This window comes from Orcinus orca, chromosome 3 (assembly GCF_937001465.1).
Source record: "Orcinus orca chromosome 3, mOrcOrc1.1, whole genome shotgun sequence".
NCBI classification, from domain to species: Eukaryota; Metazoa; Chordata; class Mammalia; order Artiodactyla; family Delphinidae; genus Orcinus; species Orcinus orca.
In genome coordinates, this window is record NC_064561.1 from 13,468,196 (window position 1) to 13,488,372 (window position 20,177).

Below are 20,177 nucleotides of genomic sequence, written 5' to 3' on the forward strand. Positions count from 1 at the left end.
CGTGAAGCCTCTGCCCTCCAGAGCACAGCCTGGAAGGTGTTCAAGTCCTTCCTCCAAGCAGCCCAGGGCCTAGGTCGAGACATGACTGCTGAAGCAGGAAGAGAGAAACCAGCCTGGCTGGGGGTTACCTGCGTCAGATTCAGGGGATAAAGGGTCCAATCGGAAGAGGGCACCTGGAGGCACGAGGGGTAAGGCTGCAAGGGGCCGAGAGAGAGAACAGGGTCCATACAGGGGAGGGCAGAGCTGGGAGATCCTGAGTGGGCATCCTCACTGTGACTGTGGGCTGTGCCGACCCTCTCCGGGCTCAGCCTTCCCACCTGGGAAATGGGAAAAAGGACAAAAGGGAACACATCACATCCAGATCGTGCTCCCAAATTTCCCTGTAAAGTGGCCTCAGCCCCCATGAGGTCTCCTCGTGGTCAGGCTCCAAGATGAGGGTGAGTTTGAAGGATGGAGCTGCTGAATGAGAGGATTCGGAGAGTCTTCCTGCAACAAATACAATGTTGGGGAAAATGCCTAAATTTCCCCCCACCACCCCCACCCCCACCCCCACCCCACATTCCCTCCAGCAAGTTTGGGTGCGCTGCCCGAGATTCTTTCCCTCCTCTGCTGAGTTGGATCCACCTGCTGACAGGTCCATCCAGAGAAGAGCCAGGGGCGGGGCTAGGTAGGTGAGAGGCAGCAGGGCTAGCCAGATAGAGGTCGGGAGAAGCAGAGGGAAAGAAGAAGAAACAGAGGTCCAGAGAGGTGCAATAACTCCCTCCAGCCACACGGAGAAGTAATTCAACAAGACAGCACTAGTGAAAGTGAATCCTGGCATAGGATGGGTGCTCATTACGTGTTTAGGGAAGAAAGGGACCTTTATAGCCATGAACGCTAAGAACCAGCCCCTCAAAATGTGGTCCTCAGACCAGCAGCATTGGCTTTACCAGCAGCATCTAGGAGATGCAGAACTGGGGGCTCCAACCCGCAAAGGGGATGGCTGCAATTTTCTGCCCTTGTCCCCAATAAGAGGAGGAGCTTATTTCTCTTCTCCTTGGATCTCGACTGGCCTGTTACTGCTTAACTAACATTGTGTGGTCAGGCGGTGCCATGCTAGTTATGGGCCTCGAGGAGGACCTGGTGGCTTAAGTTTACATTTGCTCTTCAAACACTCCCCCTTAGAACCCAGTCGCCATGCGATAAGGAAGCCCAAGCCCCATGAAAAAGCTCTGACCAAGAGCCCCAGCTGATCTCTCAGCCAACAGCTAGTGTCAATTGCCACCCACGTGAGGGAGCCACCTGGATGGTCCAGCACAGCTGAGCCTCCAGATGACCACAGCCCTGGGTGACATCACATGGTACAAAAGAACCATCCATCTGAGCTCAGTCGACATGCAGAATCATAAGAAAAAATAGTCACTGTTTTAAGTCACTGAGTTTTGGGGGCTGTACATTACAAAGTGACAGATCATTGCTGCAGGATTATACCTACCGAATCAGAATTTATGTTTTAACCAGATCCCAGAGATTCCTGTGCTTGTTAAAGTTTGAGAGTCACTGCTTTAAGAGACCTGAGTCAGGCTCTGCAAGGTATCTTAGGAAAATTTACCCTGTCTGTTCCCTCAGTCTTTTCATTTGTAAAATGAGGAGAAAAATCTGTACTTGCCAGGTCTCTGTGGCTATGTGTTTATTGAGCATCTACTATGTTCCAGGCACAATTCTAGATGCTAGAATGAAGCAGTAAGCACAGCAGACATCCTCTCTTCTGTCAAGGGGCTCCTCTAAGGGGGAGAAGGGCAATGATCAGATAAATGATCAAGAATGTACCAGACAGTGATAGGGACATGAGGGCTTCCAGGAGGAGGTGACCTTTGAGAGGGACCCAACTGAAGAGGGAGAGTGGACTGTGTGGTTGAAAGGGCCCCATGGTCACAGGGTGAAGTGCCCAGAAGTAGACACAAGCAAGCCTGTCCTTGTTCTTTCAACACCCACACTGTGTCTGCAGTTGCTGAGTCCTTGGGAGAAACAGCTAAGGTGACAAAATTTGGTCCAACATTCAATCCAGAAGCAGGTGTTGAAGATTCCTTCATCATGGCCAAGAACTCAAAACCCAGCAGGCCTCTGGGGCCACCGGAGGGCAGGATCCATCACCTGGGTCTCCCAGCTTTCTGGATCAGATGGTAGAAGGGTAAAGGGAGACAGCATGGGGGGCGGGAAGCCTCAGGTGGGGACACTCTGTTCTGTGCCTGAGGAGGCTGGACTGTCCCCAATGGTTTCTCATCAAACAAGGAACATCTCAAATGCCAAATCACACAAGCCTGGCTTATGGAATGTCCCCCAGCCAGTGTTGGAAGGAGGGAAGCCTCTCACCCCCTGCCCCTTCGCCAGGGGTTGTTCTACCCCCATCCACAGCCAGGCAGTGGGCAAAGCTGTGCCAGCCTGGCGGGGGCAGTCACTGTGAGTCACCAGACTTGGGCACAGCCCACCACCCCTCTGAACCTCACTCTTCACATCCATAAAATGGGCTGATAAAACCTCACATCGGGGCTTCCCTGGCGGTCCAGTGATTAAGAGTCCATACTCCCACTGCAGGGGGCACAGGTTCAATCCCTGGTTGGGGAACTAAGATCCTGCATGCCATGCAACATGGCCAAAAGAATAAATAAATAACCTCACAGAGAGTTGCAAGAGTCTTACCAGACACAGGCAGAGAGAGTAGGGGAAAGTACCTTTCAAAATGGTATGTGAGTAGAGGTTCAATTATAAACAAAACTTGTAAACGTGTATGCGTGCACATGTTTGTATATGCATTGAAAAAATCCAGTAGAATCCACACAACACAGTGGAATTGGAGGAAGTAGAATTGGAGTCTCTAATGCATTTTTCATCCACACTGAGCTGCTATAACTTCTATCACTAAAGCACAATTTTAAAAAGAAATAAGGATTTGGCACAGTGAGGGGCACATAGCTGGCACACAAAACAGATGAGCAGTTCTTATTTGGTGTCACCGTAAAGACACACCTCCCAGGAGTCAGCCTGGAGTCTCTCTGGAAGAAGCATGCAGGCTGCCTGATGGCTGGAGTTTCACCTTTCCTTCCTCGGCTGTTGGGAAGGAACAAGTTCTGGATTCAGCAGAACTGAGTTCAAATCCAAGTGCTGCCACTCACTAGCTATGTGACCTTGGGCAAGTCAATTGCCCTCTCTAAGCCTCATGTCCTCCTCTGTAAATGGAGAAGTGGATTTATACCACCCAGGTAGTTCATTCCTCAGCAACAAAACTGTGCTTGACCAACTACTCTGTACCAGGAACACTGCTAGAACTCAGGACATGGGATAAACAAGATAGACAAGGTCTCTGGATTGTTGTGCTCATGTCTGATGAGGGAAGCCAAAAGGAAATAAGACCAAGTCAGATGGTGGTAGTAATGAAGGAAATTAACAGAGTGAGACATGCTAGAAAGTGACCAAGGAGGCTGCTCTGGACGGGGCAATCTGGGAGGCCCTCCCTGAGGAGGTTACCTTTGAGCAGAAACCTGAATGACAGGGAAAAGTGGGTCATCAATAAAGACTGTCCCCTGAAGCCATGCCAGGACTGTAAAGACCCAGCACAGAGTGGGGCACACATGTTCGTTCTTAAACATGTTCATTCTTACTTCTGTCCTTAAATGTGCTGAGATAATCAGGGCTGGTGGGGGCAGCAGGAACCAGCCATACTGGAGACCCATAGTGGCTGATGAAATCTGACCCAACTCTCAGCCCCAAAGCAGGTTTGAGATCAACAACAGACAGGCCCCTGAGGCCACATTGAAGGCAGGAACAGCTGGCAGAGTTGCCAGATTCCTGGCCCAGGTGGCAGATCAAACAAACTGGTTTGGGAGCCAGAAAGCCTGGAGGAAACTTAGGAAAAGTACAGAGGACACACACAGCTAGGAAAAACCACTAGGGTGTATTATTGTAGGCAATGTAATCATTAATAGTCTCCTTCCTCCCCTTCCTCCTCCTCATCTTCATACTCCTCTGCCCCCCTCTGTTTATTGGGTGATGATTGTTCACAAAAACTAGCCTGACCACCAAGGACCACCCCAAGCCACAGTAGGGAGGCTTGGAGAATGGACCATTGGGAAGTATACTGCTATAAAAAAAAGACCATTTAGGGCTTCCCTGGTGGCGCAGTGGTTGAGAGTCCGCCTGCCAATGCAGGGGACACGGGTTCGTGCCCTGGTCTGGGAAGATCCCACATGCCGCGGAGCGGCTGGGCCCGTGAGCCATGGCCGCTGAGCCTGCGCGTCCGGAGCCTGTGTTCCGCAACGGGAGAGGCCACAACAGCGAGAAAAAAGACCATTTGTCCCCCTCTCCTCCCCAAGTGGTAGATTAAAGATAGCAGCAAACTGTTTGCTGCCCCTCTCCTTAAGAGATTGTGATGGTTATTTTTTTTGTTTGTCAACTAGGCTAGACTATAGTACCCAGTTATTTAGTTAAACACTTACCTAGGTGTTGCTGAGAAAGTGTTTTGTAGATATAGTTAACATCTACAGTCAGTTGATTTTAAGTAAAGGAGTAAATTATACTCCTTTACTTAAATGTAAATTGGCCTAATGCAATCAGTTTGAAGGCCTTAAGAGCAAAAATTGAGGTCTCCCAGAGAAGAAATTCTGCCTCAAGACTGCAGCATGAACTCCTGCCTGAGTTTCAAGCTGTCCTACAGATTTCAGACTTGACAGCCCTCCCAGAATTGCATGAGCCAATCCTTAAAATAAATATCTGTATTATATATCTTAAGATAAATATATAAATCTCAAGACATAAATTTACAGATAAGATTTATATCATAGAGAAATCTTAAGATAAATATATATGTATAAACAGAGGATGGATAGATGATAGATGTAAATAGATATAGATAGATAGATAGATGATAGATGCTGTTCATTCTGTTTCTCTGAAGAAGCCAGACTGATACAGAGGTAAAGTCTAATTCCCCTCTCCTTGAACCTGATCTGTCCTCAGTGACTTTGGGGACTTGGGAGTCTAGATCATAAGAAGCCTTGCAGCTTCCTTCAAGTCCTCTTGGAATACACCCTCTTGGACCCAGCTGCCATGTTAAGAGGAAACCCAAGCCACCCCACTGGAGAGGCACTACGCTGAGAGGAACTGAGGCCCCCAGCCAATAGCCATTACCAAATTGCTATCTTGGAAGTGGATCTTCAGCTGCTCCAGTGGAGCCCTATCCAAATTATAAGTTTGTAAGCAAACTAAAGTTGGTCATTTTAAACTACTAAACTTTCTGGGAGTTCATTATACAATAAAAGTTCACAAACAGATATATTTCCCAATATATTTGGAGTCCTCAAAAAATAGTTATGTGTGCATAATGTTTGTACATACATTGAAAATGCTCGTATACACAATTTTTTAAAACTAAAAAGACATCACACCAAACTGCTGGGCTGGGGGTTGGGGAGCAGAAGCCGAGTGGAACTTTTTCCCAGGTAATATTTGGAGAGAGAGAGAGAGAGAGAGGAGATAAATAATAAAGTGCTTACAACAACATTCCCTGACACAAGGTCAGCACCAAGCCTGGTGTTTGCCATTATTTCTCTTATTTTATGACAGAATGAGGACATGGGCACCAGGCAGGAGCTTCGGGTCCCTCTGGTGCACACATCAGGGACCTTACTGGCTGTTTACAGGCCCCACCCCGTTCATTCCCACAGCCCTTAGCAAGGAGAAGGCTCCCAGGAGGGGAGAAAGCACTGGGTTTGGGGTCAGAAAGCCCAGTCAAAGCCCACCTTTGCCCACTCTCCAGCTGTGTGACCTTGGGCAAGCAACTAGCCCTCTCTGAGCCTCATCTCCTTCTTGGTAAAAAGGCATAAGACTAGGTCTATAGGAATTAGAGAAGTGAACCCATGTATGTGTCTTAGTTTGTGTTCCCTGGAAGTAAACTCTGATGCAAGGATTCGAGTGATAATACTTTATTTGGAGGTGTCCCTGAGAAAAGAAATCAACTGTAAATTGTTTCCTTGGGAGGTGATTCCAGGAAATGCTAGTAAGATAGTGGGGAAATGAGACAGAAAAGGGAAGGCAGCAGGTAAAAGGTGTTTTATCAAGGAAGTTCCCACCGTGGGCACCTGGGGCTCAGTCCCTCTGGGAGATAGCAGAGAACATGCACCCACCAGTCCTCCATCAGGGCTGCTTCCAAGGGCATTATTTCTCCAGAATGTCCTGCCTGCTGCAAGCAGAAGGGAGGGAGGTTTGGACAGCAGCTCCTGCGATGAACACAGCCTGATGTGGACAGTGGCAGTCATTTGGTGAGTGAGATTCTCCTCTCCTCTCTTCCCAACACACCCATCCACACACAGCCACACACACATGCACACACCGATGCATGCACACACAATCTCACACACAGCACACATGTACTCACACAATCACACACATTTTGACTCTTACATACACACACTCACATACTTGCACACACATGCATGCTCACATATTCACCCAAATGCACCCCAACATACCAAGTCACACAAGACTGAGCGTGCACACACGCTCACACACACACGCCGAACTAGTGGAGACCAGATGCCTTAGAGCCTGTAGTTCCCGGGCCCTCCTCCCTTCCTCCCTGTCTCTTTCATTCACCATCACAGCCTTTAGCGGAAAGTCGATCTACATTACAAGCATGATGATCCTGTAAAATCCACGTGACAGGGGAGAACGGAGGTGCAGAGAGGAGCAGTCACGTGCCGAGCCCACGGCTAATAAGGTGCAGAGCCGGGGTTTGAACCCACATGTGTCGCCTCCCAAGGCAAAGTTATTTTTGCTGGTGTCTGATGGAGTTGCAAGGGAAGGTGGGGTGGGGAGAGGCCGGTACAATGTTTAGGGAATGATGCGCGCTTGGAGACCCTGAGTCCGGACGAAGATGTGGAAGAGGCAGCATCGGCAAGAGCCGGGTGACTCCTGTAAGGCCAGGGATCGCACGTTTCCCGCTCAGTCCGCGAGCAGCTTCGGACAGGGGATTCCGGCCGACGATCCCACCACGCGCCACCTGGGGGCGCCCCAGGATCGGCATCCTAGGTTTGCCTTATCTCCTCCACGCCCCCCCCAACCCTACCCTATCCCTGCGGACACCCTCTTCTGGGCAAAGAGGGGCTAGGGACCCAGCCAGGACGAGGAGCCCGAGAGATGGGGAAGGAAAGAACTCAGGGCCCCCTCTGAGGTCCCAAGGATATCGCTGTAGGACCTTAGGTGAGTCATTTCACTGTGGGGAACTAAGTTTCCCCTTCTGTTAAATGAGATAGTGACAGTATCCATTTCATGATAAGAGTTCCCTTGAGAATTAAATGAGAATATCTGGGAAGGGCACACAGGAAGCATTCAATCGATTCATATCTCATTATTAACTCTGGAGACCCCTGGGGCTTGGTCCTTAAACCCCTCCTCTGTACACACACACACACACACACACATACACACACACACACACACACACACACACACACCCCAGATGATCTCACCCAGTCCTGAGGCTTTTAAAACAACATGTAAACACTGAGCCTCCCCAGATGTACATCACCAGCCCTGAACTCTCTCCCAAGTTCAGGACCCATCTATCCACCCGCCAGCCTGACATCTCCAGCTCCTCCTGGCTCAAACTAACAGGCTGATCTCACCCCCACCTCACTCTCCCCACCCACCAAAAAAAAAAAAACACCACTTACTCCATTTGGGATTCTCCATCTCAACTGATAGTGTTTCCATCTTTCCAGGTGCTCAGACCCAAACATGGGGTCCTCCCATCCTCCCAAACCCCACATTCCAACCATCTGCAGACCTGCCAGCACTACCTTCATGAAACAATCATTTCTCATCATAATCCAACCACCCCTTTGCACCTCTACAGCTCCCAGCTTGGGTAGAGGCACCATCATCTCACATCACCCCCCCACCAATCTGATCTCCCTCATCCCATCCTTGCCACAGTCTCTATTCAATGTAGCAACCCAAGACTGTAAGACAAATCTTGTCCCTCCTTTGCTCAGAACCCTCCATGGCTCCCCACTTCTGTCACAATAAAACTCAAAATCCTTTCAATGACCTCCAAGGCTGTGTGAACTTATTTATTTGCTTATTTATCACTTGTCATCTGTTTCCCCCTCTAGAATGTCAAGGACGCAAGGATTCAAACACTGCCTGGCTCACAGCAGATGCTCAAAAAATACTTGATGAATTAATATGATTATTATATGATTATTGTCATTGGCCCACCTTCTATAGCACCATATCAGGCACTACTCCTCCAGTCAAAGACTTGGCAATCACCCTTACCTCCTCCCTCCCCTCAGCCCTCACAGCTAGATAGTCACCCCTCCTCTCCCCACAAACTCAGCCTCTCTCTTCCCTGAGTTTCCAGCCCCCTGTACACCCTTTCCCAGCCACCTCCCTGACAGCCCAGATCTGACCATAACCTCCCCTGCCCCTGCTCACACACACTCTATAGCTCCCTATTACCCTCTGCATAAAGCCTGAACTGTGATGCGGCCCACAGTTCTTGTGCTGTTGGACCCTGCTCACCATTCCTCCACTCTGCCCCCACTCCCCAGATCCAGCCACCCTGGCCCCTTGTGAGTTCCACAAGCATACCACACTCTCTCCCACCTCAGGACATTTGCAGATGCTGTTCCTGCTGCCTGGAATGCTCTTTTCTCTCTTGTCACCACTCAACTTTTACTCCAACTTCAGCATCAGAGTAGTTTTCCTTGAGCCACCCTCCACCCCCATTATACTTGTGCAGCACCAAGGCCTCTCTTGTCACAGGTCGCAAATAATTTTACCCATGGAATTATTTGTCCAACATATGCCCCCCCCCCATCCTCCTGAGGGCAGGAATTTGCCTGGTGTTGTGCTCCTGGCCCAGTGCCAGCAGACACTTGCTATGCAGTATGTTGAAATAAATGAATGCACAAACTGTCCCCAAAAGTCTGAGTTTATGTCCGAAGACAAATGGCTTCCCAGCCTCCCAGCCCACAGCTTCCCAACTGTCCAGGACCCCTCATTTCCTTGCTGGAATCCAGGTGTAAGGATCTGACCTGGCTAGGGGATGGATGATGGGGGATGTCTGCATCCCTTGCTTTTATTCTGCAAAAATCAGGACACTCAGCAAAGGGCCTTTGAGCAAGGGAGGAAGGAAGGAGCTTGAAAGGGAGAGTCTGGGTTTACAAATCAACAACAAACAGCGTGGGCCCTGGGATGCAACCTAATTCCTGAGGAGTTCATCCACATGAGCTGGAGGCCTCAGGAAGGTGATGTTCGGTTCAAGGTTCTGATCTCAGGCTCCAGTTCTCAAATCCTCAGTTTAAAAGCCGGCCGGGATCTGAAGTAGACTGGGCTTGTATCCCGGAGGCCTTAGGTGTCAGGTCTTAGGTCCTTGGAAGGCTCAATGGGCGGAGCCTGAAGACCTGAATCCGAAGGATGCTGGGGCGGGGCCTAAACCCGAGGGGAGTGGCCAATCCTGGTCCTTCAAACAAGAGGGCAGAAACTGGCATTCAGCGGTCTGGACCTGGACCTCAGGCGGCGGGATCAGACCCTCTAGGGGCGGAGCCTTGCCTTAAGTGGGTGTGACCTGCTCCACCAGGCTGCTTAATGAGCCTGGACTTCGACGGGCGTGGTCTATGCCCTCAGGATCTTGAGGGCGGGGCCTGGGCCCTCGGGGGCGGAACCTGGGCCTCTCTGGGCGGGGCTTGGGCCCCCGGGGATCCTCAGGGGCGCGCCGACCCGCAGGCCCGCGGAGGCAGCGGCTCCACCTTGAGCCAGATGCCATCCTCTGTGCGCAGAATGAGCTCGGGCTTCCGCCGCACCTTGCGCGTTCGGTCCACGCTCAGGCGGAAGCGCAGCAGCGTCAGCGCCACGGCCACGCGCATCTCAGCCATGGCGAAGCTCTGTCCGATGCAGTTCCTGAATGACGGGGAACAGGGAGCTCAGGCCCAGCCTCTGTGTGTGCGGGGTCCCTGGGATGTGGTAAATGACCTCCCCCTCTGAACCTCAACTTCCAGACAAAGGCATCATAGAGCCATTAGGAGCATGTGAGCCCAGAACTCAGGGCCTGGCATACAGTAGATAGTTGGTACCCATGGATGATATAGCAGAGTCTGATTTGGGGGCTTCCTGGTGTATTGAGGGCACGAAAAGGGTACCGGATTGGCGGGGACACCCGAGTGGACGTGGTTTCTGCTCCTGATGGGTGCATCCCTGATCTTCCACTGACCTCGATGTTCCTCCTACGCTTCACCTGGACTGGGGAAAATAGAAGTTACCTGGGTCCTGCGGAGAAGGGCAGGTAAGCCAGCGGGGAGCGCTGCTGTGGGTTGTCCGGGTCAAAGCGATAGGGGTTGTACACCTAGGCAAGAGCAGACTGGGGGTGAGCCTGAGGGCTGGTTCAGCCATCCCAACCTGGTTCCCGCCCTCAGCCTCTGGGGACCAGACCAGCAGGACAGAGAGAACCCCATTACAAGCCAGCCACACCTGTCTCCTTCCCATTCCCACCACAGGGCCTTTGCACTTGCTGTTTCCTTCATGTGGAACACACTTTTCCCTGCTCCTCACTTTTCAGTGTGAATGTTTTCAGTTTCAGCTCAAACATCTCTTCTTTGGTAAGGCCTTTCCTCACCGTGTGAGCTAAAGTTCTCTCCCCCACCCGCCGACCCACTCCAGTTTTGTTTCCTTTGCGCATCTATCAATATCCAAAATGACCTTGTTTATCAGCTTATTTTATTCCTCTGCACTTCACTGTGAGCTCCGTGAGAGCAAAGACAGTATCTTCCTCTGGCCTCAGTGCCCAGCACTGGGTCTGACACACGGGAGATGCTCCATAAAGATTTGCTGATGTCATGAATTAAGAGTGTATGGGTGAATAAATGGGAGGAGGACTCAAGCCCTACACCCAGCCCTGCCATCTGGCTCCCTGGGGAGGAGGGGAGGGGAGGGGAGGCCTTGCTGACCAAGGACTGCCCCTTCTGAGAAGAAAGAAGCTGAGAGAAGAGAGGGTTGGGGCAGGAGCTCACCTTGGAGTCAGGCCACACTGTAGGGTTATGGTGGGTCCCATAGATGCTGACTAGGCAGATGATTCCTGTGGGGAGGGGTGGGGTCATTGGGTCAGTGGAACCGAGGGAAACCAGGATCTCCTCTGGAGACCTACGCCTCCCTGGCTCTCCCTGGAGCCATGCTATTCCCACAAGCCATCTGCCACCCTTTCCTGCCCATCCTTTCCTAAAAAATTCTGCTGCCCCATCCACTCCCCCTGCTTCTCCATAAGAGGTTCCCATCACCATCTTTCTAGCTGCCATCCTGGCCACACAGGGATCTTTCTCACTCATATATCTGACATTGCTGCTCCTCAGCTCAAATACCTCCCATGGCTCCCTACTGCCCTGAGGATCAAGTTCAAGTGCCTCAACCTGGCATTCAAGTCCTTTCACTGTCTGCACCCTGAGGCTCTGCTCCATAAACATGCTCTCATTTCCAACCCACAAGCCTCACCTCTCACGTTACCTCTTCCAGGCAGCCCTCCCTGCATTCCATCCCAGATACACTCATCTCCCTGCATCCCACCCCCAGATACAGCCATCGCTCCTTATTTGGGGCTGCTCCAGCCTCTGTCCCTCCCCTTAGCCCATTCCTCACCCCATGTGTCTGGGAATGTCTGTGCCCTGATGTATCTTCCCCAGTCTGGGTGGTACTCAAAGCTTGGGCCTGGGGATGAGGCTTCTCTAGATGCCCAGCATCACCCAGGACAGGACCTGGTCTCCAGGAAATATCTGGCAACGGAATGAAATCAACCCTTCCCTACCTGCACCCTCACAGGACCCACCCTGCCACACCCACTCCTTCCTTTCTGCTTGGACTCACCAACCTCTATCTCCCCAGCACACACACCACTGAGTCTCCCCCATCACCCCAGAAGCAACAGGCTATAAACTGCCTACAGAGACGGTGCACCTGGGGCAGGCATGGCCAGGACCCCACGGGCAACAGAGCAGGCAGGCAGCAGGAAGCACATAGAGGGCACCTTTGGGGATGATGCGCCCATCTGGGAGCTTAATGTCCTCCGTGCAGCGGCGGGAGATCAGGGTCACAGGTGGGAACTGGCGGAGGCTCTCCTTGATGCACAGGGTGGTGAAGGACAGCTGGGTTAGGTCATCCCTGGGGAATGTGGAACAGTGGGTAACTAGGGTCCAGGCCATGGTGCCACTCCCTTCCCCAGACACATATACACACACATGTGCACAGGCAATTAGGAGCAGCTGCAGGAAACCAGTCCAGGATCTCAGACTTGCCCCAACTTCAGGCATTTGCAGTTGTGCCCTGCACACACCTCTAACCCTCAGCAAGTAAAATATCTGACCCCTGACCAATCACAGCAGCACTAGCCAGACGTCTGTGAGCCCAGCATTAACCCTTTAACTGATGAATTATGTGGAGGTCAGGGGGCATCCCTGGGGAGGTGCCAGGACAGCCAGGGGGACCTGGGGTAGCAGCGATTTACCAGCCTGTATAGATCAATTTCAGTATTTATAAACCCATACATCCTCTTCTTACAGTACATTAGTTTTTTTTTCCTTTGGAATTCAGGGCAAAAAAAACTGGATTAATTATAACCCTTGGTTAATGATCTAGATTGTTTTCTTTACACTAACAGGTTATCTTTCATAGAAACTCTCTGTTGCTACCATAAAGGGCAAATGGCATGCCTGGCATAAAGGTATCCATAAATATAAACACCACTGGGAAAACAGAAGACAGGTGTTAAATTCTGGCTAGATACCACCTCCTGCCCAATTCTCAGAACCTGAGGTACCTTCTCCCTTTGTTAAAAAGGCAGATTAGCAAGGATTAGCAAGGTGTTAAAGACACAATGGTACCAACTGAAAGTGTCTCCCTGAGGTCATAATCCAAATGGCTGACAATGAACCAAAAGGAACTTTCTCACTGTTCAATGCTGTGTTTTCTTTGCATCACCCAGAATCAGCTCCACACAGCACACATCTGAAGTAAATCGGATTATTATTCCTGATTCTTACACTTCCCCCCACATTGGAATTTTACACTATGCCCTTTGCCATGTGATTCTGAGTATCTTCTGCTCGGATGGCTGGAGCATATGTCCCACCCCATTCATGGTGGGATTGGCCAGATGACTTGCTTTTTTTTTTTTGTGGTATGCGGGCCTCTCACTGTTGTGGCCTCTCCCGTTGCGGAGCACAGGCTCCGGACGCAAAGGCTCAGCGGCCATGGCTCACGGGCCCAGCCGCTCTGCGGCATGTGGTATCCTCCCGGACCGGGGCACGAACCCGTGTCCCCTGCATCGGCAGGCGGACTCTCAACCACTGCGCCACCAGGGAAGCCCTAGATGATTTGCTTTAGCTAATGGAATGTTACAATGCAAGCAGAGGTTTTAAGTTGTGTGGTTCTTTGTGCTTCTGGAGTCTGTCTTGAGGATAACATGCCCAGTGTGGCTGCTGGTCCATGAAAAATGAGGAGACGTGGAAAAAACCTGAACCCAAACCTAAGCTTGGAAGCATCTCCACTCAACTCAGTGCAGCCCCGAGTAACAAGAGTAATATGCAGACAAGAGCAAGAAATATGTGCAGACAAGAGCAATAAATAAATGCTTGCTGCAAATCACTGAACTTAGGGGGCTGTTTGTTAGGCAGCATTATTGCAACCATTGCTGACTAAGACACTCTTAACTCCTGCATTATGAGGTAGGCATACGCGTGACTTGTCATCCCCAATTTACAGTTGAAGAAGTTGAAATTCAAGAAGCTTAAGTGACTTGTCTGAGGTTAGACAGTCAGTAAGTGGTAGAGCAGAGAGATTTATACTCAAGGCTTTGAACTCAACCTGCCCCCACTACCCCCATGACCCCAGACTAACCACTCCAGTTCCTCCAGCTCCCGACCTTTCATGACTTCCTGGATCTCTTCCCGGCACTTCTCCTGGTACTCTGGGTACTTGGCCAAGTTGAACAGCACCCACGAGAGCCCGCTGGATGTCGTGTCATGACCTGCAGGCAGGTAAGGAGCTTAAATGGATGCTGCCCAAAGATAGAGGAGATGCTGTATTCAGACAATGGGGCCCCTTCCCATCCTTCCCCAGCCACACCCCATGTCCTCACCTTCAAACATGAAGGTGTCTGCCTCAGCTCGGATGTCCTCATCTGACAGTTCCTTCCCATCTTCATCCTGGAATGGGCAGCAGACTCTGCTCAGCTCACTTCATCCCACCCGCCACATCCTAGGAGTTCTTCCAAAGTCAAGACACCCCCTTCTTTATCTTAAGCCAAGCTGCAGGGGAAAGGATTCCAGGCAGATAGATGTATGCAACTTGTCTAAGAAAGATGGAAAGAGAGCCAAAGATAAGAGGAGGAAGGGACTTTGTATTTCTTCAGCAGCTCCTAGCGCCAAGCATCCTGCCAGATGCCTGACAACCATCTTGTGATCAGGTCTTACGATCATCATGCTGTAAATGAGGAAACTGAGGCTCAGAGGGAAGACTTAGATGACTAAGGTCAAACATCCATGAAGCAGCAGAGCTATTATCGAACCGGAATCCAGGACTGTCTGAATCCAGAACCCAGGTGCTGCTCAGAAACTCCACAGAAGCACCACAAATAGGTGACCACCTATCTCTGCCAGTGTCACATTTCTTCAAGGTCTTGTATTGCATCTTTGTATTGTGAACTGAATTCTGTCCCTCCCCAGCCCCACCCCAGAACCCTTAAGTTGAAATCCTAACCCCCAGTACCTCAGAATGTGACCTAATTTGGAGATAAGCCTTTTGCAGAGGTGATTAAGTTACAATGAGGTCAAATGGGCGGGCTCTAATCCAATATGACTGGTGTCCTTATAAGAAGAGGAGATGAGGACACAGACATGCACAGAGGGAAGACAATGTGAAGACACAGGCGAAGACAGCCAGCTACAAGCCAAGGAGAGAGGCCTCAGAAGAAACCAACACTGAGAAAATTTATTTCTGTCATTTAAGCCACCCAGTGTGTGGCGCTTTTTTACGGCAACGCTAACGAACGAATACAGTCTTACGTGTTTTGCATCTGCCTGCATTCTAAATCCATGTAAGTTTGGATGTTTATCATTTTGCACAATTGCTGCAACTCATGAGGAGGCTGTCCTGGGCAGAGCTCCACCCTCCAGGGTCCAGCCTCACCCTGGCCAGGAGCAGCACATCTATGAAGTCCAAGGTCTTGCCCTGCTTGGCCTTAAGCCAGGCCTCAGCCCCCAGCTGGTGTAGCGCCCGCCGCCGCTCCTGGATGACCTCCGTGGTGAAGTGATGCACGGTGTCACAGGCCTGCCGGAAACGCCGTCCGTCTGCTGTACGGTAATAGATGAAGTCAATGTGGTGATGCAGGCGATACTGACGCCGGACCACCAGTGCGCTCAGCTCAATGATGGCCGAGATGTAATCAGTCATCTTCCTGCCAGGGAGAAGAAAGGCCATGAGCAAAGCCCCGTACCCTAAGACAAGCTTCCTCTCCCAAAGGGCAGGTTACAAAGAGAGGCCCTGAATTCACTTTATTTCCTTATTTCTTTGTATACTTGATGCTCTGCCATCTGGGGCCTCACTGACTGGAGAGATACCACCCCTCCCAGGACTAGCCATTTCTTAGAGATAGCAAATGACTCACCCAGGAGCATGCCTTTCTTTTGCAAACCAGCCAATCCAGAGTCCATACTCCAAACATTATTGGGTGGAGCCACTATCCCCCTGCCTTAATCACCCCAGGGCCAGGCACTGGATAACTTGGGGGCACCCCTGTGCCCCAGAGCCTGCTGAAATTATTCAAACTAGCCAATCTTAAGCCTACATACCCTGCCTTTCTCAATGCTTCCCGTAGAACACCCCCAAAAATGTTTTGGCCATGCTTTCTTCTGGGGCTTCCCCATGTGGCTCTGTGTGGTGTGGCATGCCCCCTCATCTTGGGAGCAGTAAGTAACACACTGTCTTTTCCATGGCAATTTTTCTTGATCTGTTTCTAGGTACATTTTTAAAACAGGCCCAAAGAGGGATGAGGACTTCTAAATAGAGGTAGCATCACTAAAATTAAATGGCTACAATCCACAGAGCGGGAGAAAATATTTGCCAATCATATACCTGATGAGAAGCTTGCATCTAAAATATATAAAGCACTCTTAAAACTCAATGATAAAAAAGACAAATAACCCGATTTTAAAATGGGGAAAGAATATAATAGACATTTCTCCAAAGAAGACATACAACTGGGCAACAAGCATATGAAAAGATGCTTAAAAGCATTGGCCATTAGGGAAATGCAAAAAAAAACTACAGTGAGATACCGCTTTACCCCAACTGGATGGCTATAATCAAAAAGACAGATAATAGCAAGTGTTGATGAGGGTGTGGAGAAACTGGAGTCCTCACATACTGCTGGAAAGAATGTAAAATGGTGCAACCAGCTTATGGAAAAAGTCTGGCAGTTCCAAAAGAGGTTAAACATAGAATTATCGTATAACCCAGTAATTTTACTCTTAGGTATATACTCAAGAGAATTTAAAACGTTCACACAAAACCTTGTACACAAATGTTTATAGCAGCATTGCTCATAATAGCCAAAAAATGGAAACAACCTTAATGTCTATAAACAGGTGACTGGATAAGCAAAACGTGGTATTACGTGGTAAATGGAATATTATTCAGCAATTTTTAAAACGAATTATTGATAATTCAACTACAGCATGGTTGAATCTGAAAACAATATGTTGACTGAAAGAAACCAGAAACAGAAGTCTGTGTAATTCCATCTATATGAAATTTCCATAAAAGACAAATCTATAGAGACAGAAGGAAGATTAGTTATTGCCTAGATCTGGAAGGGAAGTGGGAAGTGGGAGATGAGTGCTAAAATGTACAGGGTTTCTTTTGGGTGAAAATATTCTAAAATTGATTATGGTGATGGTTGCACAACTCTGTGAATATACTAGAAACCATTGGTTGTATACTTTAAATGGGTGAATTGTATGGTATGTCAATTACATCTCAGTAAAGTTCTTATTAAAAAAAAAAGAAAGAAAAACTAAATTGCAGGGGGCAGGATTGCAAAGAGCTGTCCTTAGTTCTGAAGCATGCTTGTTGTTTTCATGCACTAATCACCAACTGGCATTTTCTTGTTTATTTGTTCATGGTTACTGCCTGTCTTCCCACTAAAATGTAAGTTCCAGGTGAGCAAGACCTTATCTGTTTTGTTGACCACTGTATTCTACTCTAGAGCTGGCACACAGTAGGCACTCGATAAATATTTCTTGGATCAATTAACGAATTAATTACTAAGGCCATCTCCACCTTACCCAACGGAAACAATACCACTAGAAGGCCCTGAGTAACAAAGTCAGCAGCTTGTTATTGAGGACCTACTATGTGCTACAAACTTGACAGGCATTATGTCCCTTATTCCTTATATCCCCACTTAGACTGTAAGCTCCAAGGAATTGGGCTTAGTGCTTACCACCATATCCCCAGTGGCTAGCATAGTGCCAGGCACATAGTAGGTACACAACAAATATTTGATGAATGAATGAATGAGCCAGAGCTATGGTTATTTCATTCATTCAACAAATATTCACTTGACATCCATCATGTGCCAGGGCAGTGCTATATCATTTTATGCTTTAAACGCCTCTCAGAAGGTCAGGGATTGTCATCCCTATTTCACAAAGAAACTGAGGCTCAGAAAGTGTGGGGAGGATCTTTCCAAAGACCACGTACCTTCTGTGGAGGAATGAGTGAAACTAGCGTCTACCGAGCACCTACTGTATGCCAAGCTATTGACTCACATTATCCCCTATAATTCTCATGCGATGACTGTGGGGATGGGATGGAGATGTGCATTTGGGGGATGAGGAAACAGGCTCAGAGAGGTGATGTCAGTTTCCCGGAACCACACAGCCTGTCAGTGACGGAGCACCAGCCGCGCAGGAGTGCCTAACAGCTAAGAGTTTCCTTTCTCCTCTCATCACCTCGCCCCTGGAGCAACTGACTCTATGTTCCCCAGGGAGGCCACACTCACTCCTGGCAGTTGCTGCTGTAGCTGAAGACACATTTCTGAAGAGTGTCCAGGGTCATGAGGCTGACATGCTCAAACATGTCAAGGGAGACTTCTGAGCCCTCTGCCAAGCGCTGCCATTTAGCCTGGAAGAGAAAGACACGTGGCAAATGGGTATGGAGACCACAGACCTTCAGCCGGGCTGACAATGACCCAGCGGCAAGTTCACTACAAGACTACTTTATAGATAAAGGAAGTGAGGCTTCCTGGCATCACGTGGTTTGCCCATGAGCTGGAGCCTGGACCAGCCTCACTTCCAGGATACCCTCTTCCCAAGAAACCTTGGGACTCACATGCATGATATCAGCGCACTGGTTGAAGATCTTCATGTAGGGCTTCAGTATGTCAAAGTGGAAGGCAGGTGTCAGCAGGCGGCGGTGCCGACTCCACTTGTCCCCTTTGCTGAGCAACAGCCCATCTCCTGGACCCAGAAGACCAAGGTTAAGGACCTCACCAACAAACCCCACACCCTGCCCCCTCTTTCCTGAAGCCCCAGCTCCAGGCTACCCAGTGTCAAGCTCACCCAGCCAAGGTTTCAGAAAGCCATAGAAAAGGTCATCCTTGGGGGCAACGGCAGCTGTGGAGAGAGAAGAGGTGATGATGTCTCAAAACAGAGTTCTGACCCTTGACCTCTGCTTATGACCTCCTTGGGCCTCCACCTTGGGCTCTCACCTCCCACGTCACTCCTCCAGTCCAATCCTCCACACCTGCCCCAAAGAGAGCCTTATAACATGTTGATCTGAACATGAGCCTTCCCTGCTCAAACACCTCCCATGGCTCCCTAAAACCTTTGGAAAAAAGGTCAAGCTCAGGCTAGCACTGAGGGCCCTGCCCTACCTTGCTGCTGTATGCCTCTCCCATCTCATCCTTCAGCATACACCAAATAACCCCACACGTTGTCTCTCACTTCCAAACCTTTGCCCAGGCTGTGCTTTCTCTCCAGTATGGCTTTCTTCACCTGATTCTTCTCCTAATCCACCCCCTCTTTTCTGCCAACTCAGGCCATCTGAATTACACCTCCTGTGCTCCCAGCCTCCAGCCTCGCCCTTTCCAGTCTGTCCTGTACCTTAGACCCAGGGGGATCTTACTTGACTCTAGATCTGACCATGTCCTTTTCTGCCCACACCCCCATCAGCCTCAAGCACAGCTGCTCAGCCCATTTACAAAGCCTTGAATGACGTATCCCAGTCCAGACCATTCTCAGAACACCTCTCTCCTCCACCACAGCCACCCCTTCCCACACACACCCAACTTGCTAACATCATAGAACTTTTCTCAGGTCCTTGAAAAGCTGTGTTCCCTCTCTGTTCTGAGTCTTTCCACCAGGCGTCCTCTCTGCCTCCAACACTCTTTCCTCATTCTTCCAGTCTCTCTTGGATGCCATTCCCTCTCCCACCAATCACTCTGGATTGTATCCATCCAGTTACAAGCGCTTTGAAGGGAGGGACCTTGTTGATCACTAACATATTGGTGCTAAATAAATTTTTATTGTATGAATGAATTAACCAATCAAAGGATGAATGAATGAGAACTATCAATGGGTAGTTGGATGGATGGTTGGATGATTGGATGGATGGATGGATGAATGGATAGATGGATGGATGATGGGGGGGTGGGGGGGTGGATGGATGAGTGAATGCATTCCCTTTCTATGTGCTGAATAGATCTGGGACAGAATGGGCAGGGCCCAGGAAGGAAGTACCTGAAACTCAAGTAATGTCACTTTTACCTGAGATATGATTCAGCCACCTACACTGCCCAGGCATTGGCCAATTGTATGCACAATCATCTGTCCACTCGTTCTCCCATTCTACACACCTCTGCTGCCACCTTTCTGTGCCCAACCCATGCTGGGGCCCCAGAGATGGCTCAGCTCCACACCCTGCCTGGAGGAGCTCTGGGTGTAGTGGGAAAGGGAAGCAGAGACATGCCATGTAATTAGCAAGAAGGTAGAATGTGTGCCAGGAGCAGAGGGAGGCACAGAGAAAGGGCTACTAGAAGTCAAGGCAGACTTCCAGGAGGAGGCAGCTTTGGAGGAGGAAGTGGGAGTCTAGTCACT

At 49.7% G+C, this 20,177-nt stretch overlaps 1 protein-coding gene across 3 annotated transcripts in view; it reads right to left on the reverse strand.

The window, feature by feature from the left end:
* Nucleotides 1–5,935: 5,935 nt before the first annotated feature.
* LOC101284429 (ultra-long-chain fatty acid omega-hydroxylase) overlaps nucleotides 5,936–20,177 on the reverse strand; it is a 31,310-nt gene continuing 17,068 nt past the window's right edge. For 2 of the 3 annotated variants that reach the window (XM_033401573.2, XM_049707657.1), the window contains exons 4-13: nucleotides 18,642–18,695; nucleotides 18,412–18,539; nucleotides 18,083–18,204; nucleotides 15,208–15,475; nucleotides 14,159–14,225; nucleotides 13,918–14,047; nucleotides 12,050–12,183; nucleotides 11,046–11,110; nucleotides 10,299–10,381; nucleotides 5,941–9,939 (exon numbers count right to left, since the gene is read on the reverse strand). In XM_033401573.2, the coding sequence (XP_033257464.1) occupies nucleotides 9,744–9,939; nucleotides 10,299–10,381; nucleotides 11,046–11,110; nucleotides 12,050–12,183; nucleotides 13,918–14,047; nucleotides 14,159–14,225; nucleotides 15,208–15,475; nucleotides 18,083–18,204; nucleotides 18,412–18,539; nucleotides 18,642–18,695 (1,247 nt within the window). In that variant the 3' untranslated portion in view covers nucleotides 5,941–9,743. Of the gene's footprint in view, nucleotides 9,940–10,298; nucleotides 10,382–11,045; nucleotides 11,111–12,049; nucleotides 12,184–13,917; nucleotides 14,048–14,158; nucleotides 14,226–15,207; nucleotides 15,476–18,082; nucleotides 18,205–18,411; nucleotides 18,540–18,641; nucleotides 18,696–20,177 lie in introns of all 3 variants that reach the window. The other variant, XM_049707658.1, reaches the window with a different exon arrangement.